The sequence below is a fragment of the Orcinus orca genome, chromosome 16 (assembly GCF_937001465.1).
Source record: "Orcinus orca chromosome 16, mOrcOrc1.1, whole genome shotgun sequence".
In the NCBI taxonomy this organism is placed as follows: domain Eukaryota; kingdom Metazoa; phylum Chordata; class Mammalia; order Artiodactyla; family Delphinidae; genus Orcinus; species Orcinus orca.
This window is the reverse complement of record NC_064574.1, coordinates 15,989,760-16,008,864: the sequence shown is the minus strand read 5'-3', so window position 1 is coordinate 16,008,864 and position 19,105 is coordinate 15,989,760. Positions and strand designations below refer to the sequence as shown.

Genomic DNA, 19,105 nt, shown 5'->3' with positions numbered 1-19,105 from the left:
TAGAGACAGACGTCCCAGCTAGCCGATTGCTTCAGGCTTCTAAGAAGCTCCTTTTTTTTTTTAAAAATTAATTTATTAATTTTTGGCTGCGTTAGGTCTTCGTTGCAACAAATGTGGCAACGCCCAAGAGTCCCAGAGTGTGGGAAAGTCAGGGCACTTAGAGACATCCCAGCTAGCTGATTGCTTCAGGTTTCTAAGAAGCTCCTTTTTTTTTTTTTTTTTTTTTATTTACCTTATTTTTGGCTGCGTTGGGTCTTCGTTGCTGCGTGGGCTTTCTCTAGTTGTGGGGGGCTACTCTTCATTGCAGTGCTTGGGCTTCTCATTGTGGTGGCTTCTCTTGTTGCAGAGCATGGGCTCTAGGCGTGTGGGCTTCAGTAGCTGTGGTGCAAGGGCTTAGTTGCTCCGCAGCATGTGGGATCTTCCCAGCCCAGGGCTCGAACCCATGTCCCCTGCATTGGCAGGCAGATTCTTAACCACTGTGCCACCAGGGAAGCCCCTAAGAAGCTCCTTTGTAATGCCCTGTTCTGCCCTCTTTGCCCCCTCCCCTATTCCACCCTAAAGGTGGGTGGTCCTCTAGCTTGTTCCTGAATGGCTTCCTGACCAGCCTGGTGACACCTCCGCCTCCAAGTCCTACATTTCCCTTCCTAGGCCTCACACTCTTGCCTAAGGGCAGAAACAGCCAGCAACACTCGGGATGACGTGGTCCCTGTCCTCACCTGAATGTTGGGCTTATGAAATAGCAGCTGGGAGGGCTCAGGGCAGTTCTGGCAGGACCACACTCGTAGGAGCAGGTATAAAGGGTGAAGCCAGCACTGGCTACCACAGCTCCACCTGCCCTCAAGATGAAGCCTAGCAGCCTTACCGTCTTCCTGGTGATATTTGCCTTTGGATTCCTGACGCCCTGGGTTGTGGAAGGTGGTTTCAAAGGTGAGTTGGACTCTCTCAGGCCATACGCAGGTGCCTGAGTCAGTGATAGCTCAGAGTGGGAATAGCCTCTTCCTTGTAGCCTGGGGGCTGACCTTGAAGTCACCATTCCAATGGTCGGGCCTATGGCCCCTAATTTCAAGCATCTCTCTGAGGACTTCAACTTAGGGAGTTCCTGCACATCCAGAAATTTACCTTTCACCAGATGGACCTGTTTACCCCAGCCCCTGTATTTCTTATTTTTCTTTGTCTATAGCTCCTTCTTTACTGTTTTGTTTGGGTTTTTTTAATCTTTTTCTCTGTCACATGATTTTGGTCACTATCTTTTTTAATTTTCCAAATTGGTCTCTTTTTCTCTTAATGTTTCTTATTTTAACAGTCATTCTCTCTTTCTCTATCTCCGTCCCAGTAGATCTGTTCTCTTTTATTTAATCTCTGATGAGTGGCCTCTCCTGGAATCACTGTCCTGTGCTGCCTCCCTCCCAGGCAAACCCGGGCAAGGGATACCTGACCATGAGCTCTAGTTAGCACTTACTGGACCTGGCCTATACTGACTTGCAATGGCTGATTGTAAAATCTTCAAGACTTTTGCGAGCTAGTTGATGTCACATTGGTAGCTTGAAATTAGCCATGATGGGAATATTTACACCACGCAAATTGGCAAACTCTACAAAGTCTCCCTCTTAAAACATCTAGTAACACACCACCATCTATACCTTCTTTCTTGTGCCATTGACTCCCTCCTGGCTGAGTGGTTGGCTGAGCTAGGCACTGCCCCACACCTGCCTTGAAACTAGAATCCTAACAGTTCCCTTTATTCCTTTGGGGTCAGCCACCTGGGTTAGGTTTTCTCTCCTCTCCTGGGAAGCTGATTCCTTCTCCAGGATTGTGGTCATGACCCAGCATCAGCTTCTTCTTCCTCCTTTGTTCTTACCTTTCAGAAAGATGTAAACCTGGAGCCTGCCCCTTCCAACGCCTTGTGAAGTGCATTGGCTATGAACCCTCTGAATGCCGGAATGACTGGCAGTGTCCACGAAGGCAAAAATGCTGCTCCAACGCTTGTGGCCGCAAATGCATGGATCCTGTATTCGCGGAAGACTCAGGTGAGAAAGTAGAGTCTTGGAAATGGGGACCACGGAGATTTGAGCTTGAGGACACGTATCCTGAGGAAGTAGAGAGTGCTCCTCTGAACTGGGATGGAGGCTGGGATAGAGCCAGGGATCCTCCACCCCCAGCTCTGTATGCTCAGGTAGACAGTGGGTCAATTCGTGAGCCAGTCAGCCAGCTGGCCAATCAGTTAATGAATCAGCCTGTCTGTCAGACACATACAACACTGGTTAGGGTCCCCTTGGTGGGAAGGAGTCTCCTTTAGGACATACACCGGCCTCAGTTTTGGTCCTGAGGTTGGGGAAGAACTGATTTCCATGCACAGGGTGGAGATGGGGTTGGGAGTTTGGGTGATGTGCTAAGGGGTGAAGCCTCTGAGTTGTGACTTTGTTTTTACCAGTTAAGTTCACTCCTGGGAAGTGTCCAGTGGTTACTGGCCAGTGTAAGAGACCCAACCCTCATAAACAACTGCCTGAATGACAGCCACTGCCCGAAGGGTCTCCAGTGTTGCAGGGGGGTGTGTGGGAATTCATGTGTACAGCCGGTTAAAGATAAGGAGAAGACTGGCAAGATCCACACCCCCCTGTATCCTAATATGGTCTCAACCTCCTGGTGCCCTTGCATGTGAAGGAGGATGTTTGAGGTCTCCCAATACTGCCCCCTCCCCCAAGCAGATCCTCTGCCCTTCAACACCCTTCACCCCTTAGAGTTCCTTAGACAAGAAGTGCCAGGGGGCACCTGTGACAGGTAATGCTGGGTCTTGGGAAGGAAGGCTTCTTGGAATAAGCCAGGAGGAAGGAGCATGTTACAAGGGGCAAAGGTTCTATCTTTTAATATCATCTCTGCCTCTGACTGACTGTGTGCCTATGAGCAACTGACTGTATCTTTCTTAGCCTCAGTTTCCCCATCTGTAAAATGGACACAATTATATCTACTGAGATACTAAATGTAAAAGTGCTTTTTAAGACTTAAAGTGCTGTGTGCATTGAGAGAGTGTTGCTATGGTTATGGCTTCGATTGGCTGGGTTATCTGGAACCAAAGGAAAGTCTAATAAGATGCATAGATGTAGATCTGGCCCAATGCCCTGATTTTACCAGAGGGGAGACTGCAGCAGAGAGCCAGTGAAAAGCCTGGATTCTTTTCTTGATTCCTAGATCAAAGACTGGCACTGTTTCGACAATTCCAGCACCATTCTCTCTCTTTACGTATCCCAAAGGACTTAGGGCCTGGTGGCAGAAGGACCCTCTTGGTAGGAAGGATATAAGGGTCACTTAAATTGTTCCTGTGCTGAGGATCCGCTTTATTTTCTTTCCACAGAGTTAAATGTGCCAGCGCCATTTGCATACAATTAGCACTTCCTGGTCTGTGTGATTTGGGGATTACCTTTTTCCGCCAAGCCTGGAAAAAAATGAGAGCACCTTGGTGAAGATGTGGTTTTGTGACCAATACCTCCTTGGAGGCCAAGATTTGGCCTGTTTTATCTATGTATCCCCAGCATCCAACATGAAGCTTGGCACACGACAGGAGATGTCTGCTGATTAGTAAATAAATAAATGTACCAGGTTTTCTCTGCGTTTCTGTCTTCCTTGACTCATTGTGTCTGGTCTAGGATATGAGGTGTGAGATGAAGAATAAAATATCTGTATGTGTGGGATTTCTCCCAAAACCTATAAAGTAGAAAAAAGAAAGTGTTTTGGATCTAAGCAGATATGGGTTTAAATCCTGCATCCATAGATTACTGGCTATGTAATTTTGGGCAATGACTTTGTTCCACTGAGCCTTAGTTTTGTCATCTATAACATGGAAACGGTAACAACAATGCCAATTTCATAAAGTTATGAGGATTAGAGGTGATAACATGTGAAAGGAATAGCTCAGTGATTGTCACATACTAGGGGTTCAATAAATGCTAGACTTACCTCAGGGTAAGCAAGGCACAAGGAGTTAAGAAAATGGTTGAATTTGATGACATCAGTATCAAAACTGACAAACACAAGAGTTGAAAGATAAATGATAGCTTAGAGGTAAATATTTGGAATGATTATCACAGACAAATAAACAGAATGAAAACTATGTGAAGAATTCTTGCAAATAAGTAAGAAAAACAACCTACCTCTTAGAATAAATGAACTATGAATAGAATGGATGATCAAATAAGAGATTATTATTGTAACAGATGGTATATAGACATATAAAGAGCTTCATCCTCACTAGTTACAAGGAAAAAGCCAGTTAAAACAACCGAACACCATTTTTCATCGGTCAGAATGGCAAGAATTAAAAGTCTACAATATAAACACTCAGAGACTCTTAATAGTTTGCTGATGGAAGTGTAAATGGGTACAACCACTTAGAAGAGTGATTTGGTTATGCCTAATAAAACTGAAAATTCACATAAGATATCATTTAGCAATTATCTTTCCAGAGACGTAGGAGAGACAAAATACCTGCCAATGGGAACCTAACACATGTATTAGGATGTTTAGTATAAGATTGTTCCAAAGAGTCAGAGATCGAGACCAGTCAAGATGGCTCTCATTTGTGAAATGGTTAAATTTTCATACTTCGATACGCTTGCTATGCTATAGAAAAATAAAAATAAATTTATATGAATCAACATGGAGAAATATCACAGAAAACTTATTGGGAAAATCAGACTGGTGATATAAATGTGTCGTATGAAGTATTCATATACGTTTTAAAATTACACATAAAATACCAAGCTGGTTATGGGTATATACCAAAGAATACACACCAAATGCAGGACGATGCCCTCCTACCTAGAAGAGGAAGTAAAAATGGGACTGGTAGTGCTGAATATGGAAAGTGATGATTTATCTTCAAGATTTAATACTTGAACAAAATAATGCCATTTGCAGCAACATGGATGGACCTGGAGATTGTCATACTGAGTGAAGTAAGTCAGACAAAGACAAATATCATATGATATCGCTTATATGTGGAATCTAAGAAAAGGGTACAAACAAACTTATTTACAAAACAGAAATTGAGTCACAGATGTAGGAAACAAACTTACGGTTACCAAGGGGGAAAGGGCGGGGGAGGGATAAGTTGGGAGGTTGGGACTGACATATACACACTACTGTATATAAAATAGATAACTAATAAGAACCTACTGTATAGCACAGGGAACTCTATTCAATACTCTGTAAAGACCTATATGGGAATAGAATCTAAAAAAGAGTGAATATATGTGTATGTATTGATATAACTGACTTTGCTGTACAGCAGAAACTAACACAACATTGTAAATCAACAATTCTCTAATAAAAAATTAATTCATTAAAAAAAGGATTTAATACTTGAAAACAAAATGAATATATAATGTCCCCACTCTAGGTACTTCTAGGATAAAACATATCTTTCTTAAAAAACCCAAAACAAACAAACAAAAAAAACCTTTCTCTCTTTTTTTTTCTTCCAAAAGCCACACCCAACAACGTGGAGAGCAAAAAACGAAAACTCAAAAACCATCTTGGGTGAAACTAGAAATCATTTGTACCCACTGGCTACAATATAGAACTGGAAATCAAATTCTTAAATTGCAGAAAGGTGAAAGCTAATGGTTTGCAGCAGGAGATATTTATGGGAAGCCCTGCAGAATGTTTAAAAGGCTCTGAAATTAAGAGTGGGAAAGAGAGGGAGATTGTTTCAAGGGAGGTGTGCTGTTTTAATATCTGTACAAAGAACAATTAGACTCCCAGGTCTATGCCCATACCTTGGGCAACTCCTAAAGAAGTTAGAGGCTTTGGTCTCTGTAGAAATTGAAAGGGAGGAACCCTGGGTTCAGCCATCCCTGGCACGGGGAAGGAACTGAGACGTGGTGCAGAGAATGAGAAGGATCAAAAAGCTCTTGTGAATAGTAAGGTCTCCCAGCAGTCTTCCACTCCGGCTAGAACTTACTGTCAACTAGCTTATCTAAAATCAAATATTTGGACGACAAAGTTAATTTTGCTCTGAGACCCTCCCAAGGTCTATATGGAGGAATCCCATCTTATTGCATGTGGTCCATTAATTCTGCCTTATTGTTTTAAAAGAGCGTCTGCCCGGGCTTCCCTGGTGGCGCAGTGGTTGAGAGTCCGCCTGCCGATGCAGGGGACACGGGTTCGTGCCGCGGTCCGGGAAGATCCCACATGCCGCGGAGCGACCGGAGCCTGTGCTCCGCAACGGGAGAAGCCACAACAGTGAGAGGCCCGCGTACCGTAAAAAAAAAAAAAAAAAAGAGCCTCTGCCCTTCCAATCCTCTTGGTAAGTTTTGAACCCATCCTTCACTGACTGACGGGGTTCTGTGCTCAAATCACTTCTTCCTAGTCACTTGATTTCTCCCTTTTTAAGAAGATTGGGGGATGGGGGGATTTTCTTTCATCCTGACTCTTCAAATAGCTCTTCTTTTAGGGAAGTTAGCTTGAGGCGGTATCTCTTACTTCGAACCAAAACAAGCCTTGACTCAGTCTCTCAAAGAACAGGCAACGTGGGTGTTGAGAAACCACTTGATCAGGTTTCAGGAACAGAGGTTGATTCCCAATTTTGCTGCTGACTCATTCTGTGACATTGGCCATGTTCCTTGACTCCTTTGTATAATAAAGGGATGATCCAGTTGAACTGTAAGATTCCACTTTGCTCTGCTGTTTTACGAATTAATGATTCATAGAAGCACCTTTGAGGGAAAGCCCCAGTGGTATGGGCCACGTTCTTGAGTTGGATGAACTCCCTGTGTCTACAGGTTCCCCTCTTTATCTTTCAGCCTCATCTTCTCCAGCTGTTGTGGTCAGCTTCCAGGGCACCTCCTTACCTGGTGATTGTGACTTATGAGGGACCCAATGAGTCTAATAACACCGTCTCAGTGTACAGATGGGAAAACTTAGGCCCAAAGAGAAGATGTGCCCAAGATCATAGAGTAAGTCGCTGGTAGATCTCAATATCTTTATCTCCAAGCCCCATATTCTTTTTCTTTATTTCGAGTTAATTGTTTTCAGATTACATAGTGGATACTGTAGTCGGCCGTCAGATCCCTTTAGGATGAAGGCCGCTGAGCCATTAGGTGCTGGGGTGTTGCTGGCTGCTGACACTGAGAGCTGAGTCCCTCCCTGGGAATTTCCCTGGGCCATAGTGAGCTGTTTCAACCAAGGTTACACCCATTCCCAGGGGCAACCTCTATCCACAGACTGGCTAATGTTGGGGTACAAAGGCTCAGCTCCATAGTTTGATTAGGGGCACCTCTGAAGGACCCTCCCAGCTCCAGAGCTCCCCAGGGTATTGGCTGAGCCTTTGTTGCAATGAATCACAAGTCCACTTCTTTTTCTCCCCAGCTGTGTTTCTCTTACTTCTCACAGGTGTTGCTTCTCAGAATACTCCCCAGAAAACCTCCTACACATAAACATCTGCCCCTAAGACCGTTTCCCAGGAAATGTGACCTAAGGAAGATTATACAAGGTAATCATTGCCAAAAAACAATATTAATATGAAAAACTGCTCTGCTAAAGACAATGTTAAGAGAATGAGAAGACATGCCACAGACTGGGGACAAATGTTTGCAAAAAAACACACATGATAAAGGACTGCTATCCAAAATAAACAAAGGACTCTTAAAACTCAACAATAAGAAAATAAACAAGCAACTCACTTTAAAAATGTGCCGGACTTCCCTGGTGGCGCAGTGGTTAAGAATTCGCCTGCCAGCGCAGGGGACATGGGTTCGAGCCCTGGTCTGGGACGATCTCACATGCCTCAGGGCAACTAAGCCCTCGCACCACAACTGCTGAGCTTGTGCTCTAGAGCCTGTGAGCCACGACTACTGAGCCCATGCACCACAACTACTGAAGCCCGCACGCCTAGAGCCTGTGCTCCGCAACAAGAGAAGCCACCACAATGAGAAGCCTGTGTACCTCAAGGAAGAGTAGCCCCTGCTCGCCGTAACTAGAGAAAGCCCGCGTGCAGCAACAAAGACCCAAAGCAGCCAAAAATAAATACATAAGTTTAAATTTTAAAAAAATAAAATTAAAAAATAAAAATGTGCCAAAGACCTTAATAGACATCTCACCAAAGAAGACAGATGGCAAATAAGCATATAAAAAGATGCTCCACCTCGCACGTCATCAGGGAAATGCAAACAGGAAAAACAGTGAGATACCACTACACACCTATTAGAATGACCAAAATCTGGAACACTGACAACACCAAATGCTGACGAGGATGTGGAGCAACAGGAACTCCCATACATCACTGGTGGGAATGCAAAATGGTACGGCCACTTTGGAAGCCAATTTGGTAGTTTCTTACAAAACTAAACTTACACTTACCACACAATCCAGCAATCATGCTCCTTGGCATTTACCCAAAGGAGTAGGAAACATATGTCTACACAAAAAACTGCACACAGATGTGTATAACAGCTTTATTCATAATTGCCAAAACTTGCACGCAACCAAAATGTTCTTTAGTTAGCGAATGGATAAATAAATTGTGGTGCATCCAGACAATGGAGTATTATTTGGCTCTAAAAAGAAATAAGCTATCAAGCCATGGAAAGACATGGAGGACTTAAGCACCTATGAATTACTAAGTGAAAGAAGCCAATCTGAAAAGGCTAAATGCTGTGTGATTCCAGCTATACGACATTCTGGAAAAGGCAAAACTATGGAGACAGTAAAAAGATCAGTGGTTGCCAGAGATTGGGAAGGGGGAGATGAATGGGCAGAGCACAGAGGATTTTTAGGGCAGTGAATACTCTGTATGATATTATAATGATGGCTATATGTCATTATACATTTGTGCAAACCCATAGAATGTACAACACCAGGAGGGAACCCTACTGTAAATGATGGACTTTGGGTGATTATGATGTGTCAGTGTAGGTTCATTGACTGTAACAGGTGCACCACTCTGGTGAGGGATGTTGGTAATAGGGGAGACTATGCATGTGTGGTGGCAGGGGGTGTATGGGAAATCTCTCTACCTTGTTAATTTTGCTGTGAACCTGAAACTGGTCTAAAAACGTTAAGTCTTTAAAAAAAGAATTGGAGAAACAAGGAATTTCTGGACTCCTTAAATATTATTAAACTCATTGATAAGAGTTTCATTTTTAAAAAGCGATCATTGTCAAAAAATTGGAGAAGTAGAAAAAAAGAACCCTATCACCGCTTCTTCAGCATGTGTGTAACCTACGAGTTTATCTCCTCTCAGGGCTTGGCCTCCTCCCCCTGCTGCAAGGTGATACATGGGCTGGACTGTATTTTCCTGAGCCCGGGGTCCTTAGTCTGGAATAACCCTTGCTGGAGGTAAGGGAAGAATACAGCAAGATGATCTGGTGAGGTCTTTGGCATTCCATGTTTCCCAAAGTAATCCAGAGTGGGCATTGACACAACATGGTTAGTGCACCTGCTGTGAACTGCAGATAATTTTCTTTATTTGTCCGCAGGTCAGGTGAATATTGGGTGGATGAGATGAGAGACAGACTGAAGGATAAACAATTCTCAGATCGCGTACAGTCTAAATCTACACAAAGAGAAACATTTTCCGAAACTGCCCGTAATTTGCAAAGCCATCCTCCCAGCCAAGTATTGGCGTTATTTCACGAAGCAGCCCTTTTGCTCCTTTTGAACTGTGGCTCTTGCAATCGATGGGGAATAAGAAGCACTTTATACAGAAGACAAACCAAGGCTTTCACAGGACCACGTGTCCAGGCTCGCCCGAGGTCTCAGGCGGGCCTCTTGCCTCCTCCCCACGCTTTGTCTAGAGGGAAGGTGTGGCTTGTTCTTTCTGATTCAAGTGCGTTTTTTCCTTGACTGTGATTACACTGTATATGTAATTTCATATCCTCTTCTCTGGTTTATGTTATAACACAATTTCCCGATGTCGTACAAACTGCATCAACATCTTGACCTTCATGAGAGCAGCGGCGTCAGCTCTAGCAACCTCAGGTACACCATGTGCTTGCCTGGGAAAGGCCACTCAGGAAACAATTGTTTAGCTGAACTCAGCTAATGACTACATTGTTATCCACTTCAGGCTTTGTCATCATTTCTGTAACTCCACTGGACAAACCAGTCATTTCCAGTTCTTGATTTCTTTTATAGATTATGTGGATATGTAAATCCTTGTGCATGAATCATTTTTTCTTTAATTCAGATTTCTCTGTTGGATCAGATGCCTAGAGGTGGAATGTATAATCAAAGCATTTGGATATTTTTAAGGCTTTCAACACAAATCATCCCTACTCGCTGTTTCTCCCAAGGCCTTCAACAAAATCAAATGAGACAGAGGACACAAATGATTGTGTTAAGAATTTACAGGGTGCCTGGAATATAGTCAGCCCTCAGGAAATACTCCCCTCATCCCACATGTAAAGACACGCATAGGTGTGCTTGTAAACATACAGATCTGCAATCCAATGCACCCAGCCTATGAGTACTGACGCTCTCTCCTAAATAAAGTATAAGCTCTCCTGGGCAGCTACAAACAGGTATGCCAGACCTGTCAAACTTGACTGTGAATGAGAATCATAAAATGCATATTCTGATTCAGTAGGTCTTAGATGGGCCAGAGATGCTGTACTTCTCCAGCTCTCTGGTACGCCAACGCTGCTGGTCTGTGGACCATGCCTTGAGTAGCAAGCAGGTGTGCCACAAAGACACAACAGGCACATAGAAACACATATGCAGGCATAAGTGAAAACCCACATATGCACATGAATTTGCAATTTCTCAGAAATACTCTAGGTAATAGGAGTCAGATCTCCAAGGGCATGGACCCACATTTCATGGGAAAAATTTGATCTGTTGGCATCTGTCCAGAACCTAAGAAAAGTTAGGCTCTGGGAGTGCTAGAGCAGTGCTAGAGTGGGGTGGGACAGAAAAGGACAGGACAGGACAGTCTGGACATTCTGTCCCTGAAGTAAGTGCTGCTCCCATGAAATGGGGGCTTGGAGTCCTCCTAAACTGTCCGATCTAGACCTCTCTGGTACCTGGAAGCCTTCACTTCCCCTTTGGTAGCAGCAATCTCCTTCCTCTGCCCCAGCTTCCCCAGGGTCAGAAAAGCAGGGAGTATCCGGTGAACTTGTGGTTCACCTTTTCCTTTTCCTTTTCCTAACAGTATCTTTTGTTAAACAGAATTTTAATTTTGGGGGGGGGGGGGTAGTGACAAGAAAGAGCCTTATTTGTTTATTTTTTTCAGCCAATCATTTAAAGTGAACAATTCAGTATCATTTACTTCATTCACAGTGCTATGTAACTGCCACCTCTATCTAGTTCCCAAACACTTCCATCACTCCAAAGGAAACCCCCTTACCATTAAGCAGTAATTCCCCCACCCCCAGCCCCTGGCTACCTCCAGTCTGTGTTCCATCTCTGGATTTTTCATATAAATGCAGACATACCATACATGACCTTTTGTGTCCGGCTTCTTTATCCATGTCAGAGCATGTATCAGTATTTTAGTCCTTTTTATGGCTGAACTTCCGTCATAGGGATACACAACATTTTGTCTATTCACCCACCAAGGGCCATTTGCGCTGGCTACTATAAATAGTGCCGACAAGAACAGGTATGTGCATGTATTTTTTTTTTTAATAAATTCATTTATTTATTTAATTTATTTTGGCTGCATCGGGTTTTTTTTTTTTTAACAACTGTATTGGAGTATAATCGCTTTACAATGGTGTGTTAGTTTCTGCTTTATAACAAAGTGAATCAGTTATACATATACATATATCCCCACATCTCTTCCCTCTTGCGTCTCCCTCCCTATCCCACCCCTCTAGGTGGTCACAAAGCACCAAGCTGATCTCCCTGTGCTACGCGACTGCTTCCCACTAGCTATCTATTCTACGTTTGGTAGTGTATATATGTCCATGCCTCTCTCTCGCTTTGTCCCAGCTTACCCTTCCCCCTCCCCGTGTCCTCAAGTCCATTCTCTAGTAGGTCTGCATCTTTATTCCTGTCTTGCCCCTAGGTTCTTCTGACCATTTCTTTTCATTTTTTTTTAAGATTCCATATATATGTGTTAGCATACGGTATTTGTTTTTCTCTTTCTCACTTACTTCACTCTGTATGACAGTCTCTAGGTCCATCCACCTCACTACAAATAACTCAGTTTCGTTCCTTTTTATGGCTGAGTAATAGTCCATTGTATATATGTGCCACATCTTCTTTATCCATTCATCTGTCGATGGACACTTAGATGGCTTCCATGTCCTGGCTATTGTAAATAGAGCTGCAATGGACATTTTGGTACATGACTCTTTTTGAATTATGGTTTTCTCAGGGTATATGCCCAGTAGTGGGATTGCTGGGTCGTATGGTAGTTCTATTTTTAGTTTTAAGGAACTTCCGTACTGTTCTCCACAGTGGCTGTACCAATTTACATTCCCACCAACAGTTCAAGACGGTTCCCTTTTCTCCACACCCTCTCTGGCATTTATTGTTTGTAGATTTTTTGATGATGGTCATTCTGACCAGTGTGAGATGATGATAGCAGGCAGCTTCCCAGAGCTTTCCTCCAGCACCCCTCGGACTGTGGACCAGCTCTGGCTTGGGACGACCCAGCCAACTTCTCTGCCAACCAGTGGGCTGCCACCACATCCTCTCCAATGAGTCTAAATCCTAACCTTGGAGAGGATTCACTCTCCTGCATTTTGTTCTTTCCCCGACTACTCTCCCTCAGCCCTAGGGTTTTCTTTCTTTCCTTTTTAGTTAATCCCTTGTAACCACTAATCATTTTCATATTAAACCTGCCCTGTTCACATTACTGAGTTCTTTCTGTCTTCTCATTCAATGCTTATACACTAAAGGTCTATGAATCTATCCTTGGCCAATATCGCAATATTTTATTTACTCTAACTTTATAATAAATCTTAATAATTTGTAGCATAAGTTTTTCTGCCTTATCATTTTTTTAATGTTTTTTCAAAATTTATTTATTTTTGGCTGCTTTGGGTCTTCGTTGCTGCACGCGGGCTTTCTCTAGTTGCGGCGAGCGGGGGCTGCTCTTCCTTGCGGTGCGCGGGCTTCTCATTGCGGTGGCTTCTCTTGTTGCGGAGCACGGGCTCTAAGCGCACGGGCTTCAGTAGTTGTGGTGCGCAGGCTCAGTAGTTGTGGTGCACAGGCTTAGTTGCTCCGCGGCATGTGGGATCTTCCCAGACCAGGGCTCGAACCCGTGTCCCCTACATTGGCAGCATATTCTTAACCACTGCACCACCAGGGAAGCCCCTTTCTGTCTTATTCTTATATTCTTCTTCATTTATGTCCTTGCTATTCTTGTCCCTTTGCTTTTCCAAATAAATTTTTTTTCCAAATAAATTTTTAAATAGCTTCTGCAAGATACATACACATGCAAATAAGCAAAGCAACAACAACCTATTGGGATTTTCATCCAGGGTGGCAATGAATCTATAAATAAATCTAGGGAGAAAATACATCTTTACAATATTAGGGTTTGCAATCTATGAATATGCTATATCTCTTTCTATTTAGATATTCTTTAATTTCTCTCAAAAAGTTTTACCATTTACTACATAAAGATTCTGCACATCTTTTCTTAATTTTATTTATAGCTATTTGATTTTTTATACTACTATAAAAATTTCATCTTTAATTGTTTCTTTCTGGGATATAGAAGTATAATTCACTGTTTACTGCTGAGTGCCTGATCTATCAGCATCAGAGACCAACATTCATGCTCAATATAGAGCCGTTCCCTGGGGTGATCAGCCAGCTACCTGGTGGCAGGTTGATTACATTGGACCACTTCCATCATGGAAGGGGAGTAGACACTCTGGATATGAATTTGCCTTCCCTGTATACAATGTTTCTGCCAAAACTACCGAACATGTACTTATAGGATACCTTATCCACTTGTCATGGTATTCCTTACAACACTACTCTGATCAAGGAACTCACTTCGCAGCAGAAGAAGTGTGGCAATGGGCCCATGCTCATGGAATTCACTGGTCTTACCCGGTTCCTCACCATCCTGAAGCAGCTGGCTTTATAGAACAGTGGAATGGCCTTTCGAAGACTCAGGTAGAGTGCCAGCTGTTTGACAATACTTTGCAGGGCTGGGACAAGGTTTTTCAGAAGGCTGTCTATGCTTTCAGTCAGTGTCCAATATATGATGCTGTTTCTCCCATAACCAGGATTCACGGGTTCCGAAATCAAGAGGTAGAGACAGGAGGGGTACTACCCACTATTATCCCCAGGGAGCCATGAGCAAATTTTTGCCTACTTGTCCCCTTGACTTTGTGCACTGTTGGCCTAGAGGGGTTAGTTCTGGAGGGAGAAATGTTTCCACCAGGAGACACAACGATGATTCCATTGAACTGGAAGTTAAACTACCATCCTACCACTTTCGGTACCTCATGCCTCTGAATCAACAGTCAAAGAAGAGAGTTACAGTGTTGGCTGGGATGATTGATCATGACTACCAAGGGGAAATTGGACTCTTACTCCACACTGGAGGTAAGGAAGAGTATGTCTGGAATACAGGAGATCCCTTAGGGACCTGGTAATATTATCATACTCTGCAATTAAGTCATCAGAAAACAATGACCCAATCCAGGCAAGGCCACTAATGGCCCAGACCCTTCAGGAATGAAAGTTTGGGTCACCCCATCAGGTAAAGAACGATGACCAGCTGAAGTGCTTGCTGAAGACAAAGGAATATAGAATGGGCAGTGGAAAAAGGTAGTTATAAATACCAACTACAGCCATGTGACCAGTTACAGAAATGAGGACTGTAATAGTCATGACATTTCCTCCTTATTTTGCTATAAATACATGTGTATGTGTGTTTATTTTCTTTCCTCTCTTATTACCTTATCATGTAACATAAGATGTATTGACCTTATATCATAGTATTTATGTATCGTTAATTTTATGTGATAGAATTTGTTACTGGATATGAAGGAGGAGAGTAAACATCACTCTAGAGCTTTACTTCCTCTTCTGGGGAAGGAATGAATGTGTTTTGGTTTGTATACAGGATAATTGTATGCTGTCTGGCAGAATTATGACCCTGTCATTGTCTTTACTTGAAGATTAAGTATGGTTTAAAACGATTCATATAGGTGCCGAGTTGACTTGTAATCATTTATTTTATGTGTCAACTTGACTGGCCATGAAATGCTCGAGTTAAACATTATTTCTAGGTTGCCTGTGAGGATGTGTCCAGATGAGATTAGCATTTGAATCTGTGGACTCAGTAAAGTGAATTTCTCTCCCCAGTGTGGTGGGCTCATCCAATCTGTTGAGGGCCCAGTAGAACAAAAGGTGAAGGGAGGAGGAATTTGCACCTCTTCTCCTGCCTCTCTGCATGAGCTGGGACATCTCACCTCATTATCTCCTGCCCTTGGACTAAAATTCACACCATCAGCTCTAACGGGTTTTTTTCTGGCTGTGCCATGAGGCATGTAGGATCTTAGTTCCCCAACCAGGGATCAAACCCGTGCCCCCTGCAGTGGAAGTGCGGAGTCTGTACCACTGGACCACCAGGGAAGTCCCAGCTCTTAGGTTCTTAGGTCTTCGGACTTGAACTACATTATACCACTGATTTTCTTGGGTCTTCAGTTTACATACGGCAGATTATGGGATTTCTCAGCCTCCATAACTGTGTGAGCTAATTCCTCATGATAAACATAAATAAGTAAATACACACATATATACATTGCTATGAATACATTTGTGATATATATATATATATCTTACTGGTCCTACCAGTTCTGTTTCTCTTAGGGTAGAACCCTAATACTCTATGTTAAAAATTACTATTAAACTCAATAAAAGTTGTCAGTGTGAACTTTAAAAAATAAAACAATTGTTTTCATTACTAGTTTGAGCTTTGCCCTACCCAGTTGTAAAAATTCCTCCTTTTTATATAACAAATTTCCACAAATACACAGATTTCCTTTTAGATGTTTTATTCTATTCCATTAGACTATTTGTTTATTCCTATACCAACATCATACTACATTTATTATTATAATGTAAAAATAATATAATTAATAATATTTTGATATGTGGTCTGGCTAGCCTCCATTCCTGTACTTTTTTTTTTTTTAAATTGCAAATACTCCTTTTTATTTTTTATTTATTTATTTTTTTGCGGTACTCTGGCCTCTCACTGTTGTGGCCTCTCCCGTTGCGGAACACAGGCTCCGGACGCACAGGCTCAGCAGCCATGGCTCACGGGCCCAGCCGCTCCGCGGCATGTGGGATCTTACATTACATTACATTATTTATGGTAATCCATAAAGTTCTGGCATAATTTATATTTTTTTAATTAAAAAAATTTTTTTAGATATTTATTTATTTATGCTGCGCCAGGTCTTAGTTTCAGCACGTGGGATCTTTTAGTTGTGGCATATGGGCCTCTTAGTTGCGGCATGCATGCAGGATCTAGTTCCCCGACCAGGGATCGAACCCGGGCTCCCTGCATTGGGAGCGCAGAGTCTTACCCACTAGACCACCAGGGAAGTCCCTCTGGCATAATTTTTAGGTTTGTTCCTAGGCATATTGTAGGGTTTGTTTCTTTGATTATTTATGTCTACTTTTATTATTTCTGACTGATTATGGGTAATGTGGAGAAATGCTGTAGAATCTTGTATAGACCTTATACCCAGCAACTCTGATGAAACTTATTTCATTCACTGTATTGAATGTCTTCAATTGTTATGTAGGAGATGATACCGTCTGCAAATAATGACAATAATCTTTCTTTTCATTCTTACATATTTTATTCCTTTATCTCATTGCATAGTTTTGTATATCTCATACACTGCTGAAAAATAGTGGTGACTCTTATTCTGTTTATGACTTTAATGACAATACCTCTGAAAATTCAACTTAATATAGGTTTTGCTACAAAGTTTCAGAGAGGTTTCTTTTCTTTTCTTTTCTTATGTATTAATTTCTATCCTTTCATTTCCATTCTTAATTTTAATAAAGAATTCACATTTCACTTTTAGGGAGCTTTTTAAACCCTCATGAATTCTAATGTCTAACATTCTATTTAAGAAGTTCCCAACTTTGCTCAGAGAAGACAAAATTGGTACATAATTATTTTTTCTTCTACAGGCCAGAATATTTGGCTGTAGTATCAAATTTTTACTAACATCAGCAAATTTGTTACGTATGGCTACGTAACAAATTGTACCAAAGCTTAGCATCTTAAAACCATAAACATGGGCTTCCCTGGTGGCGCAGTGGTTGAGAGTCCGCCTGCCGATGCAGGGGACACGGGTTCATGCACCAGTCTGGGAAGATCCCACATGCCACGGAGTGGCTAGGCCCGTGAGCCATGGCCGCTGAGCCTGCGCGTCCAGAACCTGTGCTCCGCAACGGGAGAGGCCACAACAGTGAGAGGCCCACATACCGCAAAAACAAACAGACAAATAAAAAAACCATTTCTCTATTTTAAAAAAAAAAAAAAAAAACATAAACATCATCTCACTGTCTGAGGGTTACTGTTCATTGAGATTCTGATATGTCTTCATAATAGAAATAGATAGAAGTCATGAATATATGTTGACATGGTTGAAATATAGAAATCTTCATAAATACCCAAGAAAACTATGTGGAACCCTTCCCTGAAAGGTCACATAATTAATGTACATCTGTGCATTTTGTAAACCATAAATAATTACCTTCCATTTTGTAAACCATTGAAATCACATTTCTCAGATCATTATATCACAAGAACAAAAAAGTCTGAATGCTTGTAACTTGTATTTTGATTGAGGATTATAGAGTGGATTTGGGAAGGCTTCATTTAGACTCTGTGTGAACTTACTATATGTTAATTAATAAAACTGAGTGGTTTTTATTTTTTCTATTTTTTGGCATGCAGGATCTTAATTCCCCGACCAGGGGTCGAACCCGTGCCCCCTGCAGTGGGAGCACGGAGTCTTAACCACTGGACCGCCAGGAAAGTTCCCCCAAACCGGGTGGCTTTTCATGTGTAAAACTTGATGTGTAATTGATGAAGTGTTATTCCACCACCAACATTAACATTAACGAGCATTGTCATCTCCCACCTTATTTAAGATTGTAGATAAACGATGATAACAATGAAGTCTTTGGTAACAGAAAAAAAAAAATCCAGGTACAGCTTGGCCTGGTGGTTCTGGCCTGGGGTCTCTCACAGGTTATAATCAAGCTGTTTGCCAGGACAAGACTAGACTGAGACTGAAAAATCTACTTCCAAGTCTCTCACGTGATCGTTGGAGGGCCTCAGCTCCACACAGGCTGTTGGCCAGAGGCATTAGTTCCTCACCCTGGGGGCCACTCCACAAAAGGCTGAGTGTCCTCACAACATAGCAGCTGAGTTCTGCTTGAGCAAATGATCGGGGAGAGCACAACCTCCCCAAATGGAAGCTAATCTCTTTTAATGATCTAATTTCATAAGGACATAAAGATCTGTCACTCTGCAATATTTTATTGGTCACACAGACCAACTTTGCAAAAAGCTGGGAGGGGACCGTGCAAGGGTGTGAACACCAAGAGATGAGGATGATTGGGAGTCAACTTGGAGGGTGGCTAAAATGAATAAAATAAAATGAATGAAATTAAAATGAATTGAATGGCTCATAAAATGAATTAAACAGCTCTTCCCCTTTTCCCTCACCTCTGAAATGGTTAACTTAATACACCCAGTTGTTACTCTTGGAATATTGGTTGAAATACTATGGAATATTTTCTTAGACCAGTGACATTTTCCAGGAAAGGAATGAATTACAATTTTATTTTGGCTTTTTTTTTTTTTTTTTTTTTGCAGTACGCAGGCCTCTCACTGTTGTGGCCTCTCCCGTTGCGGAGCACAGGCTCTGGATGCGCAGGCTCAGCGGCCATGGCTCACGGGCCCAGCCGCTCCGCGGCGTGTGGGATCCTCCCGGACCGGGACACGAACCCGCGTCCCCTGCATCGGCAGGCGGACCCTCAACCACTGCGCCACCAGGGAAGCCCTATTTTGTCTTTTTTTTAATCGTTAATCTAATTAAGTTCTCTGTTTCCTTTAGAATCCATAGAGCAAAGTTCCCTACTTGGCTCTAGCTCTCGGAATTCC

General features: G+C 42.4%; 1 protein-coding gene across 1 annotated transcript; it reads left to right on the top strand.

Moving 5' to 3' along the window:
* The first annotated feature begins 767 nt into the window (after positions 1-767).
* LOC117202489 (antileukoproteinase-like) lies at positions 768-3,604 on the top strand. Its single transcript, XM_033433800.2, has 3 exons — positions 768-927; positions 1,866-2,027; positions 3,350-3,604. The coding sequence occupies exons 1-3, from the start codon at positions 843-845 to the stop codon at positions 3,382-3,384; spliced, it is 282 nt and encodes a 93-aa protein (XP_033289691.1). The 5' UTR covers positions 768-842; the 3' UTR covers positions 3,385-3,604.
* The last annotated feature ends 15,501 nt before the right edge of the window (positions 3,605-19,105 follow it).

Excerpts from the sequence above, each read along its gene's own strand:
- LOC117202489 (XM_033433800.2), top strand. The coding sequence starts at position 843 with ATGAAGCCTAGCAGCCTTACCGTCTTCCTGGTGATATTTGCCTTTGGA. Across the intron at positions 928-1,865 it reads TGTGGAAGGTGGTTTCAAAG|AAAGATGTAAACCTGGAGCC; the intron begins GTGAGTTGGACT and ends CTTACCTTTCAG. Across the intron at positions 2,028-3,349 it reads TGTATTCGCGGAAGACTCAG|AGTTAAATGTGCCAGCGCCA; the intron begins GTGAGAAAGTAG and ends TTCTTTCCACAG.